The 24,034-nt window shown below is 43.3% G+C and overlaps 1 protein-coding gene across 1 annotated transcript; it reads right to left on the bottom strand.

The window, feature by feature from the left end:
- Nucleotides 1–12,991: 12,991 nt before the first annotated feature.
- On the bottom strand, nt 12,992–23,831 carry TECTB (tectorin beta). Its single transcript, XM_014958389.1, has 11 exons — nt 23,727–23,831; nt 22,765–22,853; nt 20,787–20,977; nt 20,236–20,378; nt 20,082–20,154; nt 17,130–17,233; nt 16,970–17,053; nt 16,608–16,770; nt 14,586–14,655; nt 13,669–13,701; nt 12,992–13,193 (listed from the first exon to the last, which is right to left on the bottom strand). Exons 2-11 carry the CDS (start codon nt 22,838–22,840, stop codon nt 13,141–13,143), a joined length of 990 nt encoding a protein of 329 aa, XP_014813875.1. The 5' UTR covers nt 22,841–22,853; nt 23,727–23,831; the 3' UTR covers nt 12,992–13,140.
- Nucleotides 23,832–24,034: the final 203 nt, after the last annotated feature.

Genomic DNA, 24,034 nt, shown 5'->3' with positions numbered 1-24,034 from the left:
TGTGGTGACCAATTCAGTTCGCATAATACTAGTACTGATGCGTGGCTCTGTTTGTTCTGTGACAAACTGGAAGGGAAATGACTGTGTGTGCCTCTTCACTTCCCCCTCACACTTGCAATCGTTGTTTTAACCTGCAGCTCTTCACATGTTAGACAATTGTGCTGGAAGTTAAACAGATTTGCTAAATGGGAGACTTGTCTTTGTTGTCTAACGGTTTAAAATCTGCAGCAATGCAGTAAGTCTAACTTAACTTTTTTGTTATGTATTTGTTGATCAATAGGAGAAAATCAACAAAAAGTAATGCATTAAAGTTCTCACAACCCACCAGTGAGCTGACCTTAATTTCTAGGTTTTTTCCAGGAAATTGATTGGATTAAATGCTGGAGTTACTAATTGCACGCCAGAGCAGGGGCACTCTTTCTGGTTTTCAGGAGAGCAGTATGCTCAAAGCCTACTGGTCACCCTTGGCTCTCCTGGAGAACCTACTAAGTATTTAGATTTTCTGGAAGACGGCTAGGAGAGGCTTGAAGAGACAGCTGTTTCACAGCTCACTGTTTTCAGAGGAAGAGGTCTGACATTGTGCCCCCTTCTTGACGGCATTTGCCTAATACGATATTCTGTCTCCTCCTTTTCCCAGTTTGACATTTCCTCAGATTTACATACCTGTATAAGTTTTTCTCCAACTGAAGTGCATCTGAGGCACCTGTGTGTGGTTTTCAGTCCCCAGAGACTAAGGAATCACAAACTCAATATAGGACTGACATAGGACATTTCTAGGGATGTTTTTATTTTTTCCTACTTGAAGAATGATACTAGCTAGTTCTAGATACAGATTGTCAATTAATTATTATGGTCTGGAATCACAGCTGCATTTTGGACAAAGCTGGAATGTAATTACTGAAAATGAAATATGCTTTTAACTGAAAATGATTTAGAAAATACCAAACCTGGGCAGCATCTTGAGTATGCTGCATTTTGTTGGTTGAGGTGTGTTCTTACTCAGCCTACGGGCATGATACAGTCCTGCTGTATGCCGTGCCTTTAAAGGAAATGTTAAATCATGGGTTATATCTGAGGAAAAAAGTTAAATGGTGGGAAGGACTTGTGAGATCAAGGAGCACTTACTGTGAATCTGAAACTGCAATAAGACCCATTTGTGTGGTAAGCATTCCTGGTTGTGTACAATTGGAGTTAACCACTGGGCTGCTGCTCATCATAGGTTGTACCTGGAGGGGTAGTTGTAGGAGTTGTGAGCATGTACCAGCTATAGCTGTATTTTGAGGCTATAGCTAAATGTACTATTTTAACTGTCACTAAATGAGTTTGAGGTCGGTGCCTCCAATTTGGATGCAGGCAGTTCCAACAAAACGACCCGTTTGCCTTAGACACTTCTACAAATAACCTTTTGTTTTCCTTTTAAGTCCAGGACACTGTGAGATTGCTGGGTTAGGGAGAGGTTCTGCATGAGGGTAGGCAGGCAGCGGAAGCTGAGTAAGATGCAATGGTTTTATGATCTGACCAGTGATGCTGCTGCAGCTGGGAGCTGGCTTGGTGCCAGTCCCACATGGTTCAGACAGTTCATCAGACCATATGCAGGCTGTCCCCTCTCTGGCATTCTAGGAAAACACATTTTTAATGTCTGTTGTCCTTCCTTCCCTCCATTAATAAGCAGAGGAAATTAAATGGGGATCTGTCCTGAGTCTTTCAATTGAATTACAAACCTTGCTGGAAGATGCCAGGCAGGTCTACTTTATTTGGTGGACTGCCCTGATTTAGTCCAAAACTGAGAATGGATGTTGTGCCTTGATCAAGCTCATTAGCCCAGCTGCTCTGGAGAAAGAAAACACATGTAGAAAGGCTGATGAGCAGAAGGGAGAGATGTGGCACGAGAACAGGAGCTGTACATCCTTGGCTCTTGGTGCTCTCCTCCCTTGGAATATGGTTTCTCTTTCTTTTGAACGTGCACAAGCACAATGTGCCTTTGAAAAGTGATGTAGTTACTTCATCCATCTGTCCCAAGTCCCACTTTGTTCCTGAGGACCAGTGAAAGAGTCAGTACAAGGGTCAGGAAAGCAAGTCTTGTCCCGAAAGCTGCTTTAATGCCTTCTCTGGGCTTTCCTGGGAGCTGCATAATGTTCAGGGAGCACAGATGCCTCAGACATATCACCCCCAGTAGATACCACAAGGTCTTTCTCAGAAGAAGGTGACAATTGATGGAAGAAAAAGTATGGCCACTTCTTCACCAGCCTGGAAAGTACCACATTTGAGATTCGATGTCTTGATGCAGATCTGCTGTCTGTGCAGAAGCTTGTGGAAGGGCTTCGGTGTAACTGGAGCCAGAACTGTGATTTAGCAACAGAATCTAGTTGGCTGCAACGTGAGTGGGGCTGTTACATATATAATATGTGTTATATATTTCTTAAAACAAATCTTGCAGTAAAATATAAGTCCTTTGACTATGTGTAATTAGCAAGTTACTGTTGTTGCAGCTGGACCATCTGAGGAGGGTAAAACGTGCAGTTTGGAATCCTCTTGCTCTGCAGATAGTGTTTAGTTTCTAGAAGGAAAATGGGAGAAACTAATGGGGAAACATCCAGCTTTAACATGCAGCAAAGGCAGAGAGAAGCTGAGACTGACTGCATTGCTCTCATCCACAACTTTATGCCTTGTCTTCCTAAGGATTGCTGGCTCTGTGCATATTGATGAATTGGGAGAGATGAGCATGTTTTAGAAAAACATGCTTTACAAGTGGCTGGAAAATTTCCGCTATCAGTATTCTTCAGTCAAAGATAATTTTCCATGAAGGAACTATATTTTAATAGGTTTTGATTATTTTTTTTCCCCCTTCCAAGATATTTTCTTTAATTTGTAGCTTGTCTCCCACCTTCTGAAATTTCTGTGGGGGAGAAAACATTCCATTTTGAAAAACTTGTGGTGTTGAGCTTTAGATGACAGAGCAGTTTGCAGTGGTGGTGGTGGTTTGTCCCTCAATTTGTAAAATAAAGTAAAAATGAAAGAAAAAAAGATAGTAGAAATGGATTCTTAAGTAGCTATGTGCACCTGCCTGCAGTTAAATAAAAGAAATCACCACTGTCAGCTGGCTAGATGGCTTTCCTCCTAAAGACAGGACACTCTCTGGACTTCATAAGGACAATCCCAAACTTAGTTGCAACGAGTACATTTAAGAGTCACAAGAACTGAACTGTCAGGTACTTTGGGAAGCGAGGAAAGCATTGCTCTTTTCAAAGATGACAATGACTTTTTATAAATGTTAACTAACGGAAGTTTGTGGTGTGCACAGTCACATTGAAAAAAAAAAAAAAAGAAAGGGGGGGGGGTAATGGAGGTGTGTGTGAGGTAGGAAATAAAGCTTGGAAGGATTAAGCCATAAGTTAAAGTTAGCATCTTCCAGAGCTGGTCACGTAAATAAAGTTGAACCCTTTTTGATTAATTAGGAGCCCTGAAAGTCAGGGTTCCTAATTTGGATTTGTGAGCAAGTTTAAAATTAGTCAAGAGATGACACCAATCTTGTCAAAGGTGTCCTCTGGTCCAGCTCCACAATAGTCACCAGGAAGTCTTTCAGGCTGATTTTCAGAGGTTTTAAGCCCCTCGGCTGAAACCCCCCCTGGGAAATCCAGGGCACAGACGGGAGGGCTGGCGGAGCCCAGGCAGCACCACACCTCACAGGCTCCCCGAGCACCCATCAAACCAGTTTCCCAGTTGCTCTCTGCTGCCAGAACAGTACAAAGGTGATGAAGTGATGCCAAAGATTTCATGACAGCGAAGCAAGCTGGCAGTGTGCTGCTGCTCTAGTCCTGTTTGGCTGCAATCACGCCTTGCTCCACTTCCCTGTACCTAGAAATAATTGCTAAAAGAAAATCTTAATCCTGATATTTTTATAAACCGTAAGATGTTAAGAAATGATAGCAACTGGGCAGCCTCATATTAAATTATGCCCAACCTTCAGGTGACAATTACAAAGGAATGAGGATCTTATTTCACTCTTGGGATGGAAACCTGGGCTCAGTGCCTGAGTTACAGTGCCCTGGGGCACAGTGCTGTTTTTAATATCTGACCACAAATAGAGAGCTGCAATGGCAGAACCATAACAAAAGAGTTGTCATCTTGTTGCTGATCAGACAGAATGTCTAACCTGGTTCTTCCCCTGTGGTTACTTGAACCAATTTGCCCTTGTTTTGTGGTCAGTTCTGGTTGTTGGGGTGAAAATTCACTTTATCTAGAGTCTATCCTCATAACTGTTACATTTTTCCTTCTCCTGTCTTTTTTTGATCTATTTTAAGCTAAAGGTTCTTAAAGTTATTTTGAAGACAAACTTCTCCAGCAGTCTGTTGGCACTGCTTTATCCTTCTTAGCATTTGGGTTGCCTACTTGTTCTTTTTATTCTGTTTGTACAACAAAATCAGGACTGGGTCTGTGAGCTGAATCTGTTCTTAGGTACCGCTTAGCTGGATTTGGGCATCAGCACCAGGATCAGCTGGTGGCCTGAGTCACTGGCAGATGTCTGAAGCTGATGGGGGAATGCCATGTAGCCAGGGCAGAACCATGATATTTTGTAGGCTGATGGGAAGCAGGAGCTCCTCCAGGAGGGAAAGTTTGCTGGATGGAGAGGAGAGCTAGTAAAGATTTCTGAAGCCATTGTTGCCAGGTTGTTATATTGCTTGTTTTGATCTTTCATGTGCATATTTACATCCTGAAGGACGTATATTTACTGTATTTGCATTGAAACATAGAATGCCTGAGATGAGTATAGTTGGAGTAATGTATCTGTCTGCTTCCTAAAGATGTCACCTTTCATCTTTGAAGACTTGTATGGATTTTGAACTTTTGATAAATATTGTACAAGATTATAGAATTTACTTAAACTTACTAGTAATTCCTTCATTGGATTTCTAATGCTAGATGGAGACCCTATCACTGGTTGTAAACTCTATTACCAAAAAACCTAAACACATGCACCCCTCCAAGTCCCCCCTGCTTCCACAATGCACAAAATTTCAAGTAGCTCCACAAAATTCCTTGGCAGTTCTATATGTGTTTCAGCAACCATGGCCACTCTTTCTCTGCAGTGTATTTAAAGCACTCACATGATAGCTTTTTGTCCATTGTGTATTTAAAAGGCAATTTCTCTTTATTTAATGTTCATATTTGTGTAAGTTCTGGCACTGATTCCTACTGGTTCCCTGAAAGTTTTCCGAAGTGGGGAGCTGAAACCCTTTATGGGAAGGACACATCCCTTTTCTTGTTATACACATTTTAAATCAAATACGGGTAATCCTAAAACCAGAATATCTGTATGAGGACCTGGGATCATGATGAATCTTGCTTGCTGTGTTCAGAGATTATCAACAGAATCAAGGACTCATCCCTACAACCATCCCAGTGTGTGTGGAGAAGTGCAATGCAAGGATCATCACCATGTTAAGAGCTTGTTGGGATGAAAATACAGAGCAGAGAGTCATTTTCTTCTCTGTGGAAAAAGTGGTCAAGAGAAGCAAGCCGTGAAGGGTGAGTTTTGCTCACTTGTGAAAGGCTTATTACCACAAATACGTTGTACCGTTCACTTGACAGGTATCAAAAGTGCTCTGTAGACCGTGTGAAATGTGCAGGAGTTGTTTGTTCACCACTCAAATGTGGCTGCTGTAGAGATGGGAAATAGTAGTTGCTGAACGGCCCACAACGACAGTTTGGTGGTTTAAAGCAGGAAATGAAGGCAATTAATATCCAGTTGAAACCAGATGTCATGTTAATTAGCCAAATGGCAAGCTAGTCTTTTTTTTTTTTTTTTTATTGCAGACTGTAGTTGCTTCAGGCGTCATGGGGATGGAGTGCCTCTTCGTTACTTTTCTATATCTCTGGTCAGTGTTGTCCCTGCTCATTTCAAATATTTGTCTAGTCTCTTCTTGAAGCAAAATAGGTCGCATTAATCTTAGTACATATAAAAAGCCACAAAATAAGCTAAAAAGATAAAACATGTAAGAGTGCCTCATCCTTTGCAGTTGTGCTTACTATAAAAGTAGCTAACCCTGACCTTCCCTCCCTGCAACCCCTTCTCTCAAGTAATTGCATTTTATTCCTTTCAATTTTTCAGTGTTCTATTATAGAATAACCTACAGGAGAATCCAACCCAAAGCATTCCATGATTCTATAATTTGGCCAGGTTGCCAAGCCTTGTGTCTTGCAAAAAAGCTGTAGGTTACAATAGTTGTGATAGGGAACCCCAAGATTCACTGTGTACATGTTCTGCTGTTCTGCTTACAGGTTTCTGTAAGCAGTTGCTGGTGGTCACTGTCAGAGGGAGGCTTTTGAATTGATGAACCTTTATTCTGCTCCAGTGAGGCCAGTGTTAAATTATGCCAGATGGGAAAATGATTTTCTTTAAAAATTATCTCTTCCTTCAGCAAGCTAACCCTTTAAACTAGTATGAGAAATTACTAAGTAATTAGCTGTGTATTTAGATTCTGCAAAGACATGTGGTAGGAAGACCCAAGCATGATCAGACTATGGCACCTCATGAAAAGGCATGGAATATGGAACAGGCAAGTTGTTCCCTCCCTTGCCATGAAATCCAGCCACCAGGAGGAAGCTACTGGAATCTGAAACTATACACTGTATGCTGTGTTGCTTGGTGCCAGGCAATAAACAACTGTGACCTTATTGTACATGACCCAGTAGGCACATTAGGATCTTGGACAACATGGTGAGCAAACTGGAAAAATATGTTGATCGTTTGGAGGGACTGGTGGAGTTGGTGGCAGAGAAAAGATAGATCAGCTCTTGTCATCAATGTTGCCTAGGTTTTTTGACTGATGCTCTGTACAAATGTGTTGCTAACCAAAGCGGTGCTCTAACAAGCTTAAAATTAGGAAATAAAAGCCAATGGAGAATGCAAAGGAATATCAGAAACAGGGGAAGAAATAGAGAACAGTATTGGTCAGCATGATGGGCAGTGATCTTTATGCGTTGCTTTTCTTGATTCCTACTGAAGTTTTGGAAAATGCTTCTGCCTATTTCCAAAACTTCTGCCTATTTCCAAAACAAATCGGGGCAAATGAAGGAAATGGAGAACAAGAAACAGTGCTCACAAAAGAAATTACCCCTTTTCCTCCTCCTCTCTGGCTTCACTGGAGAGAGCAGCTCATTGCTTGGTGGAGCTGCAACTTGTGTTCTCTCAGCATCGCCCTTCAAGTGGTCAGTCTCCTGAGTGACCTCTGTGGCCTCTTCTAGAGCATCCTTAAAACACATGGTGTTTGGTACTTTCTGGCTATTGAGCAAATAGTCATGGAATAGCAAAGCTTTCATCATGACTCCTCTGCTGGCCTTGGAGAGGGACCTTTGCTATTGTAACTCAATAGGAAGGTTAGTAGCAAACGCATTTTTATAATCTATGTCCTCGTCTGCCCAAGGAAGTTGTGATGTGGTTGAAGATCTCTCCTATGAAAAAAAGACTGAATAAAATTTCAGTAGTCCAGTGAGGGACAGTAACTTCAAAAAATTTCAGTATTTCCCCCTCCCACTTTTCTTTACATTTTGAAAAATAGTCATTGCAGGACTGAATGTTCAGATTTATTTGCACCCTGGGCCTTACATCTAAGATATGCAATAAGTATAGCTGTGCTCTTTTTGTTGCTAAAGCTAGAAACTACCTGCAATGCTTATATGGTGGCTAGTGGCCTACGTGTCCAAAGTGAGATCAACCACACTCTAAAAATAGTTATTATTTCTGTGAAATTCCTGAGTTTTGTGATTACTTTTGAGATAGGCCATATACTCTGAGAGAAGCTAAATCTGCCTTTTTGGCCTTCACACAGGTGAACAGCCCAAGTTGGGCTGGTCGTGAGCTGGGGATGGAGGTCTGGGTACATCAGAGGGTAAGGTCTGTCACCCATTGAGGCACAGTGGCACACCTGTCACAAGTGTGAGGTAAAACTTGTTGGTCTAAACTACCTGCAGGTGATTAACCTTTGAGTTTTACCTTATGTTTGCTATGGGTGCTTGTGATTTGTTACTCTGGGTCACCAGGTACATAATAAATTGTGCATCAGAACCCTTAAATTTGTTGTCTTGATTTTCTGGGTATGTGAAATTTATCTATTTAATAATTTATTGAATGAATGCAAAATTTTCAAGCTTTCTCAGTTCAGAATTCATCCTCAGAAGTAGCAGATCAGGCGAAATATTTTTCCCTGGTGACTATTTCTGTTACTCAGGTAACATTCCCCTCGGCTGGAATGAGTACCAGCCTGATGTGTGCTCCTACTGTGACCCACTTACTTCATTCTTTCTGCCTCAGTTTTTCTCATCTTGTAAAAGGAAGATTAAATTTTCCAGCTGAATCAACTACTGGTTTTAGAGTACTTTGAGGTATTCACTATAAGGTGTGAGCACAGAAGTGTTGGGCATGAAGACAATGAGAAGTGCTCAGAATGCTCTTATCAGGGCTTATTAATCACCATGTAAATTTATAGTGCTGTGCAAACATTTCTCAGTGATAAGCCCTCTGCTTCAGCATTAAACCTCAGCGTTGGTGCTCACCAAGGGATGGGATCTACGTTCCCCGCTTCCCGTCGTGCAGCACGGCATCGCTTGGACCCTGCCGAATGTGCTCCTGGAAAAGCAGAGTGCAATTTAGATCTTCTCACAACATATTTCAGGGCCATGTTACTGACAAGTCTGTGCTACCTACTGTGGCTTAATTGTCTGTTTAAAAGGAGGTCAAAGCGATACACATCCTCAGCATCTGTGTCTTAGGAGTGTTTGTTTGCTCCCTGAAATGAAATGCTGATGTTATTTTCCAGTTAGAGCAGGCGAGGATAAGGGGAAGCAGGGTGGGATCCCTTCCAGTAATGTTTTGTGTCACAGGGTGTAAATGCCCAGAGGGAGCCAGCCTGTGGGAAGAGGGTGTTGTGGATGAAACCACACGCAGAGAAGGTTCAGCAGGACAGGAGACACAGGCTGCTCCATGTGGGAATCAGTCTGTTAAGGCTGGAGAGAGGTTACACCATAGTGCCACCTGCAATGCAAACAGCTGCTCTTCAGATAGGGGAATTTAACATTTCACTTAGACATGTGCCAGTTCTAAATTCTAGCGTAATTGCTTTTGAAGATCAGGCTAAGACATTAGATGGGTACTAGGTTTTCCTTATAATAACAAAATAAAGAAAAATGTCTTGGGAAGCAGGCTGATCTCTGTGCTTCAGGGTGCAATGAAGCCTCTGAGAAGAGCTCAGGGCACTCATGTCCCCCTTGCGTGCCTGACTGCAAGAATTATTATTTATTTCTCTGAAGCCACTGGACTTGACCTTTGCAGGACCACGGTGATATGCTACATGAAAGGGCTGTGGAGTCCAATCAATCAATAGCTATTTTTCCCTCTGCACCTGTGAGTGACAGCTGCCCTTTGGGTGGAGATAACTTTGAAAGATTTGATCTTCAGAATGGGGTGGGGAGCTTCACTCCTAATACAGGCCATATACTTCTATGATTTGTTTTGTATGCATCGAGTCATGGTTCTTATGATACTATTCTGAGATAAGTCGAGGTTTTCCTTGTTCCTGACTGAGACATTTAAACAGAATGTCACGGTTTTACAGAATAAAGAGATGAAGTTGGTGTTTACGTTAGGATTAAGACAGGGAGTTGCTATATATGCTGTCTGGATCCGAGAGGTTGCCTGTGTTTATATTGTGTAATATATTGCCAATTCTGGCAGCGTATGCAATGTTTACTCGGTGTGCTACTGAGCTGAGATCCCCCCACAGAAAGGCTTCAGTCCTGATGTGGCTTCACCCCTTTTAGGGCTGATCTCGCAGGGATGTGCTGTGTGGCTGTATCAGGTCACATCTGGTCTGCACCATCTCTGCAGCAGCATCAACTGCTTGTCCTCTGATACCAGCCACTGAGGATTGCTTCTCAAGTTTGGATTTCAAATTGTGGGATTCCAACATAGGATATAAGACATAATGCTTAATTATAATTAATTCTGACTTCACAGTCTTAGAGCCTGTTTTTTAACCATGGGACCTGTGGTGGCAGGAGTGAGGATCACAATGCCACAGCACTGCTTGTTTGGGGACACTGAATATAGAGTGTCAAGGATGGAAAGTACCAACTTGCATAGGTGGCACGCTTGCTGGTTTGTGCTTCTGAGGATTTTGTCTTGTATCTGACTCACTCTTTCATTGGCAATTTTGGTTGGGCCTTCTTAATTGTTATTTGCATCTGCAGTGACTGTCAAACAGAGACCACCCAGGTTAACGGTGTTTACTATTTGCAAGAGAAAATCTTGCATCTTTAGCATCTTTAATGAACAAAACATTGTGTAAATGTGTGTCACTGTACTAGTGCTACTGTGCTGCAGCTTGTGTTGTTTCCATCTTGATACCTGTGTGCGTTTATTTCTCGCCTACTTCTTGCCAGGACCACAGTAGCCTCGTGCTTCAGTGTTACAATGCCAAACTGAGGGGAAAAAACCATATAAAAACTCACGCCTCCTTGGAGTTCATCCAAATAGGAGGAAGAATTGGGACAAAACCAAACCATAATTTTGGGAAAGCAAATGTTGAGTTTTAAACTGATTACCTGTCCCCCCTGTAACTAACCTTCCTTTCCCCTCATCTCCATCACCAGGCTTGAGGTAGACTTTAAGATCAAGGCAAGCATCTTCACATCTTACCAGCTGAAAAAGATCCATCATTATAGTGCATCTGAAATGATGATATCTATCAAGCGTTAGCTTGTGCTAGAATCTTTTGCAGTCACTGCATTTTCTGATACTGGCAATGTAAATAGTATTTAGCAGAATAAATAGTGATGAGCCATATGCACATTAGGAAAAATGAAGGTGAATTACCATCCATATTTTTTGTGTGTGCCATTTAGGATGGACAGCTTGTGCTTCCTTAAGGAACAGTAAGTGGTTCACTTCTGGAGCTGCAACCTGTTCAGATGTTGCTGCCGCCTTTGCCAGATCGATATTTTCAGTCACCTCTGGGAGCTGTTTTTCAGTTGTGGTTTGTTTGCTTGTTTTTAACTATAAGCCATTTTTGGGCTCTAGGGAGACAGCGATCCAGGTTTGGCTCTGTGGTGGGGCTTTGCCCATCCTGCCCCCCCAGCCGTGCCGGGACAGTAACCCAACAGCAGGTATGTGTGCCCAGAGGCTCCGTCCCACGCTGGGCAGGGAGGTGGCCTGGGAATTCGCAGGCACACTCCACAGCTGCTGCAATCCTGCAAGGTTTGTTCCAAAGCAACACTTATTGCATAATTGGGAAGAAAATTAATCAACCTACCGAGGAAAACTCCGTTCAAGGCTTTCTGCACGAAGTAGCCGTGACAGGAGAGCAGCGACTGTTGTGAAGGCAGAGCAAAAGGAACAGGCTTTGGAGAAGAAGATGGTGTGTTAGTGTCATTTGGCAAGGATAAGAATTGGAAAAGGTAAAGCCACTTGGTAGGGGGTGTTGAAGCTTGGGGTGTTAGTGGGAGGAGGGAAGGGGAAAGGGAGGCAAAATAGGAAATCGGGGAGAAAAACCTGCAGGGTTTCAAAATTTCCTGTGGTGCACAAAACTTTCAGTAGCTCTCTCTGCTTTACAAACTTGTGCCACTAAGAATTGCTTTGAAGTGACAAAGCTGCTCCTGAGTCTGGGCTGTCCAAATCAGACAATTCTGTCCAGAGAGTGCCCTCTGTTGTATTTAATGGCTAAATGCACCCCACCAGGACTGACCGTTTTTCTGCCGGCTGCCAGGGTGGATGCTGTCTGCTACCATTTCAGCTCCTCAACAGCTTCATTTTTCTCAGTTGCTTATAAATACACATGGACTGAGATTACACCTCGAGGAGCAAATTCAGTCCATGGTCAGAGGAATCTGTGTATTTGAAAACTGCAGCTGTAACGTGCACATCTTGTACCAATGTGTTATCTCATAACAATGAGGTTTCAAAAGGAACAGTGAGCTTAAAATCCTTAATTTAATAGCATTATTCAGGAGGTTTCCTCTCTAAAAGCAATAGCAAAAATTCTTCAATGTGCTTATGCTGCAATATGCACAGACACAGGTACACCCACTGTTCATTAATAGGAAGTGTAACAGCTGTAGTCATTCTTCTTTATTTCCCATTTAGGATCTTGAAAGATTTACGGAAAAGGCTTAGGAATGTTTCTTACACTTTCAAGAGTTTTGTTCAATATTGTTTTAGTAATTACTGGAAGTAAATAACCTCCCATCACTCCTGCTGAGAAATTGTTTCATGTCCTGGTATTTCCTGCTCTTTAGAAATCATGGTTTCCCATTCTCCTGATTTCTTCTTAGCGCTATTGAAGAGCTGTTGTTACTCAGGTACAGAGCGAGCACCTGCACCCTGTTGTATCTGACACCAGCTATGGCTCCGAGAAAGTGTAAAGCTCATTAGCTTGTTTTCCAACCTCAGATGTGCTTAATTTACATCCGCACCATGCAGCTCTCCAGCTCTGAGCCTGTCCAGTCAGCAAGACATCCTACCCCTAACAGTGTTGTACCTACCACAGCATGGGTCCTACTCTGCTTAACCCAACCAATCGATACTGACAACGCTGAGAAGCAGGAACGAAATGTCAGGTAATTAATTCAGAAGACCTTCTAATTGTTGCTACATAAAAAGCTTTTTTTTTTTCTCCCATCCTTGACATGTTAGGTTAGTTTTCATCTTGTTCAAAGGCTTCAGGCATGAAGCTAGGACCTTGCAAAACCAGGCCTGGAGGGGAGTTTGGTACCACACTGAGACTGGCAGGGAAGGGGGACCCTGAAGGGAAGTTTGGTGTTGAAAAATGCTGAGTTTGCATATCCTTATGTTCAGAAACAAGTACTGTTGGCATCGCAACTCTTTAAAGGGAGGCATTGGCAGAATATATAACCCTTGGGGTTTCACTAGTTTAAAATGCCTGCAGAGACTGGGGAGAGGCAAATGTGCTTGGGGATTCTCCAGTATTCAAGACACAAGGCTCATGGAAAGTTTTATTTATCTGGTAAAATGGTGCACAAGGATTTTTTTGTGACTTTCATTTTTTCCTCTGTAAAATAAACATCTTCGGTAAAGAAGTCCAGGTCCAAACAGGGTTGGGAAAAGTTAAGAAACACAGCTGGGTTGCGTTATAATAAAACAGCACAAAATCCAATCACAAAGAGTAGGTGGAAGATGATATCTGCAAGAGAAACAGACCAAATGTGAGTGCTTCATTGGCAGCTGCCTTTCACATTCTCTTCCCAACCCTATCAATGCAACTGCGTGCCCCTAATGTGGCTCTGTCACCATATCAAGTTTTAACAAATAGGCTTTGAAAGGGCTTTTTCAAACCTCCTCTAAATAGAGAGGCTTTTAGACATCTCTGTTAACCCACTGAAGGATGTGTGTTCCTTTTGGGAAGAGGGTGTGAAAATAAGAGGAAGGAGTGTTCAGTATTGGAATTTATTGGTATGAATTTATTGTCCAGAGTGAGGGGTGTGCCAAAAGGAGGAAAACAAAGTGTAGAATGTTGAGAAATAAAATTTGATTTTGAAATATTTCCATTTCTGTCAAATTTACTAGGTCTTTCTTTGAGCGATGGGGTTTATGTTGACAGAGTCACTCAAAATCCATATTTGGGTTTGATATTTTCATTGTCATACTTTGCTATTTACCTGAGAGTGTGTAAAATCTGGATAAACCTTTGCCTGTATAAAACAAGAGAAAAAGATAACATTGGGATGGCATGTTTAAAAGAGGGCAAAGTGCACTGGAGCGCTTTGTAAAAGCAGAACAGATAACATTTGCCACAGTTTAAAATTTGGAATATTTCTTCCTCTTGACTTTACTGCCTGAAGTTATAAAGCTCATCAGTTCTCTTATCTTCTAAAATTGATGAGGTTGTACTGGTGCAACATACTGAATTGTAATCATGCTGCTCTATGTGTATTTGCAATTTTAGATTGGCTTTCAGGTTGGTGTGGATGTAGTTGATAAACTGGTATAAAAAGCTTTAGTGAAAACATGACTTAGGCATCCCTTCTTCCAAGGAAGATGTGGTGGATCCACAGAATTAAACCAGCTCAGGGGTAAATTCCTGGTGCCTCCCGAAGGCAGTAGTTAGAGGAAATAGGTGTTTTATAATCAGAAAATATGATGGTGGTCCAATTTGTGTATCAGGAGGGGCAGGCACGAAGGGTTAATCTCCCAGAGTTAGGGTTATGCAGAGGTACCAAACCCGCTCCTGCTGCTCCTAAGCCTGACCCAGTCCCATTCCATCTATCAGAGCCCGTCTGGGCTGTCCCTGAGGTCAGGTGCAGGTGAGCAGAGTTTACCTTGCTAACTCAGTCTGTAGGTGGTTTGGGCGTTTATCATTAATGCCAAATGGGTTCCTTTACTCACTTTGTAAATGAGGAGGGTTTCCCTGAGCTCTTCTGCCAGAGCCCTGAGCCTGGAGGGGACCAACTCCTGTTCCAGACTCCTGCTGCCAGGAGGGAAAGGGCTCTGGCAGAAGGCTACGGCTCCTTCTGCTTCCTCCTGAGCCACCAGCAGTTCCCAAAGGGGGAAAGCCCCCAGGAGCCCAGTCACTTACTGCGTACAGAGATCTCCGCCACCAAGACGCCTCCGGTTTGCTCCATGCGCGGTTTCCGTTTGTCACATGTCTCAAGAGATCAGAGAGAAAGCCATGGATACCAAAAAAATTCATTGAAAAATACAAACCCAACTCCCGTGTTTCCCACCAAGGAAATGAAATCTGTGTCGATATTGCTGCATGTTTTCTAGGGAATTTTTTCCCCTGTAGTTATCGGGGTTTTTTGGTGCAGGGGAAGTTTAGGGGGAATCTTTGCAGTGCATTTTCTGAGGATTTTGGTGTGTCCCAGCCCTGACGGTGACTGTCAGTGTAAGTGCTCTTTTCAGTTGTGAGATGGCAGGAGCCCAGATGGGTGTCTGTTTGCTAATCACAGGTCCTCCTGGGCTGCCCTTTCCACCCTGCCTTGAACAAACCTCCTGTCAAGAAGGACGGGGGGGAGCTGAGCTCCATCTATTTAACCCGTGACCTCTGTGAAGGCTTCTGTTGTTGTTTATTGCTAATTATAATTGTTGCCCATTGGGTAGAAACAGAAAGCATCAAATCCCTTCCATATAGATCATCTCATGTCCAGCACTAATGACGCTTGTCACAGCTGACAAGATCTGTATTGGAGTCTGTGTTCTACAGATTAAAGGTCCTTGTCCATCTCCTGACCTTTGCAGATCCCCAGCTGGGGGCATGTTTTTTTACAAACTCAGTGTGTGGTAATTCTGGTTATGAGTTGCTTGTAAGCATAGACCCCCAGCTTGGTTCAAGCTTAACTGGAGCAGACCACCAGCTGCATTTTGGGGTTGGGAGTGGACTCAGGGGATGACAGCTTGATCGAGCAATTATCTTGGCTGGAGGGTGAGCAGGGAATTTCACCCTGTGCCTGTGAGGATGATGTAGATGTTTGGCAGCAGTGTCAGAAAGGAGTACTGGTTTTGTGTTTTCTTTTAACCTCGGTCTGTGGCTGGATGGAAAATTGAAGGAATCATTAAAAACAAACAAAATCTAAGTCCGGAGTTTTTTCTTTTACCTTTGAAACTTAGAATTTCTAACAATGCAATTTTATCAAACGTGCAAGTTTTGCACAGATCAGTGCCCTCTGCTTAGTGCTGAGGCTGGGTAATAAATTCCTATCTTAATTTGGCTCCTGGACTGAGAAATGGTTTAGAAATAAAAGTTTGTTTGACCAGAATTGATGCTTTCCAGCAAAAAATACTTGGTTGCTGAAATGACAGTATGTTGGCCAAGGAGTATTTTTGGGCTTTAGTTTCAGGTTAAATAAGATCTGGCTTCATTTTATAGCAATGACTTATTCATTGTGTGAGAGAAAGAATAGTGAAGCTCTGATTTACCGAAGGAGGGAGAGAGAAGTCTTTAAAGACAGACAATTCAGTAACCCTCACCCTTGCATCAGTTGGTGCAAGCAGTGTGCACCTCCCTGTGCTAAATCAAATACCGGCATTTCACCCCCACCCTATTCCTACCTCAGGTCTCCAGAACCTACTCCTCAGCTCCTGCTCTGGTGTCAATGTATGGATTTCATGAGAACAGGATGGCTGTAAGAGCAGTAACTTACTGCAGGGGAGAGGGGAGGACTTTCCCTGGGAAGGGAGACTGGGAGGTTTGGTTCAACTGGGGATGTGCTTTGAGCCAGGCTCTCCCACTGCCCTCTGTTTGCTACAATAGAAAAAGCTCTACTTTCTCCTTTTTTTTTTTTTCTTTTTTTCCAGGCTTTTGTTTAACTGTAACTGTTTGTCAGACAGGGCTGCAGTCTGGGATATTGACAAGAACTGCGTTTTCGAATGTCTACCTTATTTCTCAATACATTTAAACAAGTTTCCCAATGTGGCATCCAGCGCCTGTGGCATGACAGGGGTCGGGGTGCACGGCTGGCCACTCGGGTTCACGCATGGTGGTGGCTCCATCTACTGAAAGCTCTGGCACTGGCTCTGCACCCGACGTGCCCTCAGGAAGGTCTCCACATCCTCCATCTAAATTTAGCACCGTGTGTTTCTCTGGGAGGGGAGGTCTTACCACCGGGCAGGAGAACTTCTCGCTGTCGCAGACGTGGGTCTCGCAGTGCAGCCAGACCTTGGACAGCTTGGGGATGTTACGGAAGCGGAAAGCGTTGAACTGGAACGTGGCCCGGCTCGTTTTCCCATTCTCGTGCACCAGGATGGAGTTGTCCGTGGCACACCTGTGTTGTGTATGGAGAAGCAGTGTCAGAGCCTCCGTGGCTTCATTGAAATGTTTCCTGAGGTCACAGTTTGATGGATGCGTTTGCCCTGCTGTGGACCAGGCCCTCTTTTGCCCCCTTATCCCCCAGTCCCCGGCTTTCCCTCATCCTTGGGTCTGGGCTGGGCAGGGGTGTTCCCCCAGGTCCCACCAGCACCTACCCCTTGGTGATCAGAGGCCAGTGGATCTGGTAGAAATACTCAGAGGAGGGAGTTGCCCAGCAGTTGTTGAGGACAACTTTGAACCTGGGGAGACACAAAGCCCAGATTAGCAAGGAATGTCATGATTGCCAGTTTATTAATTACCCCTTCCCTTGCCTACCTGTCACTTAAGCCCTTAGCTTCCACTCCAGCGAATATGTCAGAACCAATTTCTGATGTTTCAACGATGAAAGGGGCTTCTTTTATACTTGAAAACTTCGCATTCTTTGAAAGACAAAGAGAAGAGCATCACACATTACTAGTAACATGCAAAGCAAAGGCAATGTGGCAACTTCAGACAGCTCTGGAGAGATGGACTCCTAAAGTCTGGAGCTCCAAGCTCTACGTCTAGTAGTAGGATTATTGCAAACCCAAGTTTAAAAATATTTTTGTTTATTTTTAGCTTATAATGATAATTGACAGAATTTGTTGTTATTTGGGTATGTGTTATATCACAGCATGCATGGGAAGGCAGCTTGCTGCTGCTTCTGGTCCACCAGAGGTGGTGGGGAAAGCTGGTGGGACTGAGAGACTGGAGATGACTGTGAGGAATGGGAGTGGGGCTGGGAGATGACCATGTATCAGGAAAGGAATGAAGAGAAGCAGAAATCATGCGCTCACATGCAAAGGTTCAGCAGTTTGTGTTTTATATTTGTGGTGGCCAGCACGGTGAGAGCTGAGGGGACACAAGTGTGTGGAAAGAGCTCTGCCAGCTTAGTTACTCATCCACTAAAAAGCCAGCCTGCTAAAAGTAGTGCAGTGTGTGGTGCTCAGCTGAGAAAATTTGGTTACAAATACACTGAAGTACTGAGCTTAAATCTTACTGCTTTTTATTGCATAAGATCATAGAATCACATGGGGTTGGAAGGGACCTCTGGAGATCACCTAGTCCAACCCCCTGCCAAAGCAGGTCCACCCAGAGCAGGTCGCACAGGAACCTGTCCAGGTGGGTTTTGAATGTCTCCAGAGACGGAGACTCCACCACCTCTCTGGGCAGCCTGTTCCAGTGCTCTGCCACCCTCACAGTAAAGAAGTTCCTCCTCACGTTTAGTGGAACTTCTTATACTCAAGTTTGAGTCATAACGAAGCTAGCACCAGAACTATATAAAGAGTATCATGTTTAGTCATAGCGTTGGTTTACTTGGTTAAATCCACACAGCAGGATTTGGGTATATGTAGTTCTGGAGCTGTGGGACTATCTTTCCCTGCTATTCTTGCTCAGTTCCCTGGTACTGATTTTCTTATGCACCTTTCCTCACCTACATGGTGAGGTGGCCGTGAGGCACTACAGTATTCCCACTGCAGCATCTGATGGATTGGATGCACTGAAGTTAAGGCTCGAGGCTGTGTTTAGATTAATGATCCATGGCTGTTAAGTGCCCTGAGAAATTCTCATTTAACCAAATATTTCTCCCAAAGGAGAGAACTTGCAGAAGCCCTGTCACAGAACTTCTATCAATCCTTGTGCTAAATTGAGTTGAACCTGATATAGTGCTGCTTTTTCCAAATTCTATTGCTCTATGCTGCTTTAAGGGTGCTGTCTTGCTTTTCTTTGCAACAGGTTTCGTTGCTGAAGGTCTGATTTCCATCCAGGCTCCAGCCCTTCATGCTGCACCCCAGCCTTTTGCTGTTAACGGTGTGTCGTGTCACAGACTAAAGGGTAGGGGAGACTCGAGTGTTTCCCCTGGATTACACTGCAGCTTGGGCACTGCTTCTGCGTGAGGAAATAGGCACACGAAACACCTGAAAGTATGGGAGAATAAATTTTTTATGCCCATTTTGGCAGAAAAAAAAAAATAATTCATTGAAATGAACCTTTTCTCCCCAGTGAGAATGTGATCAAAGTAACAAAGGAGTGGTCCATTAGCTTTCTGAGCTTGTTCTGTGCTTGTGCTCAGTGGGAAAATGTATTAGTTACAGTTCATCCACTCCCTCCTTGACTCCTGGGAGCCTCATGGCCATTAGAACAAAACAGTCATTCGGCCAGAAAAAAAAAAAAAATTGCCAGAGATCCATTGCTCACTGTCTGCCACTTGTTTTTGCAGCCATTCTGTCAGGAGTTGACAGGAGCAGTGTGGTGCCTTGCCAGGGTACACTACCGGTGTGCCATATATCACAAAAATAGACCACGTGGGTTTTCACGTGATAAAGCTGCTAAAATGTTTAGTTGATCAATTGGTGCCCAAAAGGCAGGGTGTCAAGGGAGAGATTTCCATCAGTCCACCAGTGCTAAATACTCCCTCTGGCTGGCCTGTAAATCTCACACAGCATGTTATGAGTTGTGCTTTTTCTAGCTCTGCTAAAAGAGAGAGGCGGCTTTGGTGCTTTTGGACTGTGCTTTGCTGGAAAAAAGTCTCCAGGAGCTGTGGGGAGGAGAGAGATGTTCCAAAAGATTGGCCTAATATGCAGGGGTGATATTTTGTTGGAAACAAAATTCTAGCATGACCTAAAGATCTCTTGGGGAACAGGAAATATCCATCAGGGGAGAGGACCAGGAAGAAGACTGCAAGAGAGATGGATGGAGCTTTGCTGTATCTATAGTGACCGTGGGGTAGCAGTGGTGCCCACAGATCACAGAATGATATGGGGTTGGAAGGGACCTCTGGAGATCATCTAGTCCAACCCCCCTGCCAAAGCAGGTCCACCCAGAGCAGGTTGCACAGGAACTTGTCTGGGTGGTTTTTGAATGTCTCCAGAGAAGGAGACTCCACCCCCTCTCTGGGCAGCCTCTTCCAGGGCTCTGCCACCCTCACCCAGATGCGTGCCGGTCTTTGAGCAGGACTACAAACTAGTTTTGCTTTCTTTTATAAAACCTGTCAGAAATGTGTATCTCAGCAGAAAAATCTGCCTGATTTGGAGGGATTGAAAGAAGAGTTGGCATATGTCTGCTCTGTTGGGTTCAAGTATATCCCCATTAATCAGCAGAAGCAAGGACCCCTGCAAACCCCACTGTAATTATGAATGTGCTCCGTGACACACAGAAGCCAGGAGAAACAGCCCTGTTTTTTTCCAGCTCTTAGGCTGAAGCCCGTGGAAGGTGAAGGAGAAAAGCCAGGTGGCAAAGAGCACTTACGGAGTAGAAGTTGAGGGACAACTGACTTTCAAATGAGCCGGAGCTCCCATTCTTCACGTGGACGGTGGCCACCCTGAGGACACAACAAAGTTTGTGTATGAGTGAGAGGTGGTGCTGAAGATGGGGTGAGGGGTGCTCCCAGATGAGGACATACCTTTGGTCAAAGGCAGCCTGATTCACCAGGTAGTTGGCATTGTATGTGCAGGTGAAGGAGTAATTCACAGGCTGGCTCTTCACAATTACCGACGTGTCGTTGGAGACGATGGAGTTGTAGAAGTGATAAACGGGGTTCTTGAACTGTGGGTGGCGAGACAGAGAAATGTAGGCAGGACTGAGTCTTTGAGGCATCAGGAACAACTTCATACTTTGAAATGGGAAGGGTCGATCTGGTGACAAAACACCACCCCCAAGGAAACATGGTTTTGTAGCTCTTTGTATTCTGTTCTGCCTATACATATGCCTTACTATAGATATGTTCTGTGTGATATGGGTGCAACACAGACTAATATCACTAAGCCTGAGAGTGTTTTGCCTGTAGATACAAGGCGTGACTATTTGATTTTTCCTTCTCCCTGATGCTGGAGTTTGTCTCCTCCTTCCATCAGTACTTAAAGCCCACCAAAAGATGAAGCAAACTGGACTCCCTCAAGTGAGTCCAGTTGATTTCTAAGTCCAGCTCAGAAATGCTGACCTGGATAGTCTTACCTCTGACTGCGTCCCACAGTATGATTTGTTTTTAGGTGACAGGTCCGGGATTGTGAACTGGTAATATCCTGAATCGTGGATCCCATTGTAGCAAATGCCACCAAGTGCCAGCTGGTTAACCTCCCATCCGTAAGGACACTCCGGAATTTTGGTAATGATGGTTTTAGGATAGCAGTACACCAGAATTACATCTGAAAGGAAAATAATATACCTAGAGTATACTCAGTGGTTTTTTTCTTTCCAAAAGGTAGGTCTGCACACCGACTTTCCTTTGGGATTAAACTTCTGTGAGCCGGAGTGTGTGCTGGAAGGCCCCCTAACGTGAGCAGCTCTTGCTACACAAAACTGACCTTTGGGTTGTTAAATTCTGTCCTCTTTGGAAGAGTTTGGCCTTTGCCTTGTAATCAATGCAGAACTTCATGTAAATTTTGTGTATTTCTGGAATAGCTGATTGAGGAGCAGAGACACTGCTGAGAAACCGGGAGTGAAAAACTGCTGCACTGAAATCTGTCAGATGATGCTGCAGAACTGGCTTCTGCAACACCACTGACTCTGTGAAAATACTACCCGTGAAGTTTTTTGTTAGGCTGTAGTAGATGTGCACCTCTGTGTAGCGGCATCAGATCTAGGGATCCCAGGAGGTGGTGGAGTCTCCTTCTCTGGAGACATTCAGAACCTGCCTGGACACGTTCCTGTGCAACCTGCTCTGGGTGGACCTGCTCTGGCAGGGGGGTTGGACTAGATGATCTCCAGAGGTCCCTTCCAACCCCATAGCATTCTGTGATTCTGTGATCTAGGCCATGATACCTGTTCTGCCCTTTCTCTCCTCGCTCTGGCATTGCAGTGCCAGCACAAACCGCATTTTTAGAATTCTCAAGTTAAAAAGTAAGGTCTAAAAATGAACCTAGTGCTGTTAGTGGCCATCACAAATGAGCTGAAGCCTAGCCCTGTTAATGGCAACAGTAAATGAACCGAAATCCTAGCTCTGTTAACGGCAATGATTAATCGCAGTGCAATGTTTCCAAACATGGGGATTGCTAATAGAACCGTGAATATTGAACACCATAACTTACAGACTGATTGCTTCACGATAGCAGAATTGGACATTTTTCAAAGAGAATCGGGCAGTGCAAATTTGAATGTCTGAGGGGAATTTAAAGGGCAAATATTGACTAACCATTAGTGACCTGAAAATTGAGAAAGACTTCTAATTACTGCAGTCAGAAAAAGACACCCTGCCTGGAATTATTCAATTATTTCTTTTAAAGCCCTTGACACCCTCAGTTTTATGACAAAAGCCTGATTTTGCAGCCTTTGTGTGTCTGTAGAAGGTCAGGGAATACTCAGGGAAAGTCAAACAGGGACCTTAACAACCAGCTCCTTTCTGGTCAGCAGCCCTTCAGCACACGCAGGCTGGTTCTGCTTGGGATGGTCAGATTTGTAACTCTGGGGACTTTACAACTGTGAAAATTTCTGCAGTTCAGAGAAACTGCTTTTGCAAATGAAGGTACTGGAACAAGTGGCTAGAGGGCCAAATATTTTAGATAGATACACCAAGAAATGACTGGCAGTAAACGGAAAGCAGTTACATGCATACAAAGCAAACACTCTATATCGAGGCATATTCCAACTCATTTCCAAAGCACATTTCTTAATTGTGGTGAATTCTATGTTACAGGGTTGTCTGGCACCAGGTCATTTGAGTTTCTAGGCAGGAATCAGTGTGCAAGTAGGGCTTTAGCATCAATGATTTCTGGGTTTTGTTGCTTAATATAGCGGAGTGGTTCAGCAGTTCAGCCCAGCACATTCATTCACCACTAGTCACTGATTGCAGCTCAATAACAGAAATGTAAGAATTAGGTCTCCAAAATCCACAGTTTACATTTCTGAAGAAAAATCTTTCCACTTTCAAATAGAAAAAATAAACTTTGGGAGGTTAATTACAAGAGAAGGTTATAGGAGACTTAAGTTATTTTACCTGCTTTATTTGGACTGCAAGGCCCTGCAAGAGCTCGAGCCAAGATGACCAGCAGATAAATAGTAAGAGTCACCATTTCTTGCAGTGATCTGAGGACACAGGGAATAAAAGCTGAAATTGTCTTCAAAATTGGAAATAAAAAACCCACATTGGCTGCAGACCCAAAACTGTAGCTACAGAGAGAAACAAATAACATTGCTGATATTCTGTCGCCCAACTTAATTGCATCTACAGGATAAATATTTCCAAGATGGTTATTATCACTGGGTCACTATTGTGACTATTTTGCTCTTTCAGTTTAGTGGTGGCTTTGAATTATTCTAGGTTTTCTTTGTTCTTGTAAGGAGTCTAAATCTAAATTGTTAGCATAACCAAGTGGAACTGAAATGATGGGATATGAAAAAAGAGAGAATAGAAATTACTAGAAGAAAAATGGTGCAATAACACATACTATGCTTTTAAATTTAATGCTGAAACTATTCTCTATGTTGATGGCTATCCTGATATATATAATCTTAACTTCATGTTGCTCAGTTTTGGTAAATTACGCATTTTCTCCTTTACGGCTGACTGTTGCATTGTCAGGAAAACATACCTAGCAGTAATTTACATTTCTACTTCAGGCCTCAAACCTGCAAGCTGTTTCCCACAGGGAGAAGCACGTATAGCCTGTGGGACTGGGACTGGAGTTCTCATATTTTCCCTTTGTGGACACTCTTCGGTGCCTGCCCTCAAACACACATCACTGAGCAGACTGTCAGAAGTAACAAATATCATTTAGGTAAAGAAAAAGAAAATCTTCCTGATTAAGTATTTCCAAAGAAGAGAATCAATTTCAACATTTTCTCTCAGCCTCTATTAAAAAATCTATATTTATAAAAAGCTCATGCAGTAAATTTCAGTGACAGTTCCTTCTAACTATAATCCTATGCATTCTACAAGAAATAAAGTATAATACCTACGAGACAGGAAGAGGCTAAGTATTTCAGATCTTCATTCCAGTCTTATTCCAAAAGCTCCACTGTCGGCTCTTCCCAAGATGTCTTCTTTCAAATGAACCCAGCTGGCATTATCTTCGCTTTATATAAGCAATCTTGTAAAAGGAGCCCATCTCTGGTTAAATCTCAACCCGCCAGTATTGTCCAGTGTGGGAGAAAAAAAAAAAGAGTTATAGAAAAGCAGTTCTCTTCCCCTAGATGGGACTGTGTTGCTGCTATTTGATTTTTTTAAAAAAAGTCTTTCCATGGTGGCTTTTTACAGATCTTGAAAA

This window comes from Calidris pugnax, unplaced genomic scaffold (genome assembly GCF_001431845.1).
Source record: "Calidris pugnax isolate Ruff unplaced genomic scaffold, ASM143184v1 scaffold4, whole genome shotgun sequence".
Taxonomy (NCBI): Eukaryota; Metazoa; Chordata; class Aves; order Charadriiformes; family Scolopacidae; genus Calidris; species Calidris pugnax.
The sequence above is the reverse complement of the archived record's forward strand: the minus strand, read 5'-3'. Positions and strand labels throughout refer to the sequence as shown.

Bases quoted from the DNA above. Each gene is read 5' to 3' on its own strand.
- TECTB (XM_014958389.1), bottom strand. From the start codon at position 22,840: ATGGTGACTCTTACTATTTATCTGCTGGTCATCTTGGCTCGAGCTCTT. The intron at 20,978-22,764 runs GTAAAATAACTT...TTTTCCTTTCAG, and splicing joins TTGCAGTCCAAATAAAGCAG to ATGTAATTCTGGTGTACTGC. The intron at 17,054-17,129 runs GTAGGCAAGGGA...GTGTCTCCCCAG, and splicing joins GCTAAGGGCTTAAGTGACAG to GTTCAAAGTTGTCCTCAACA.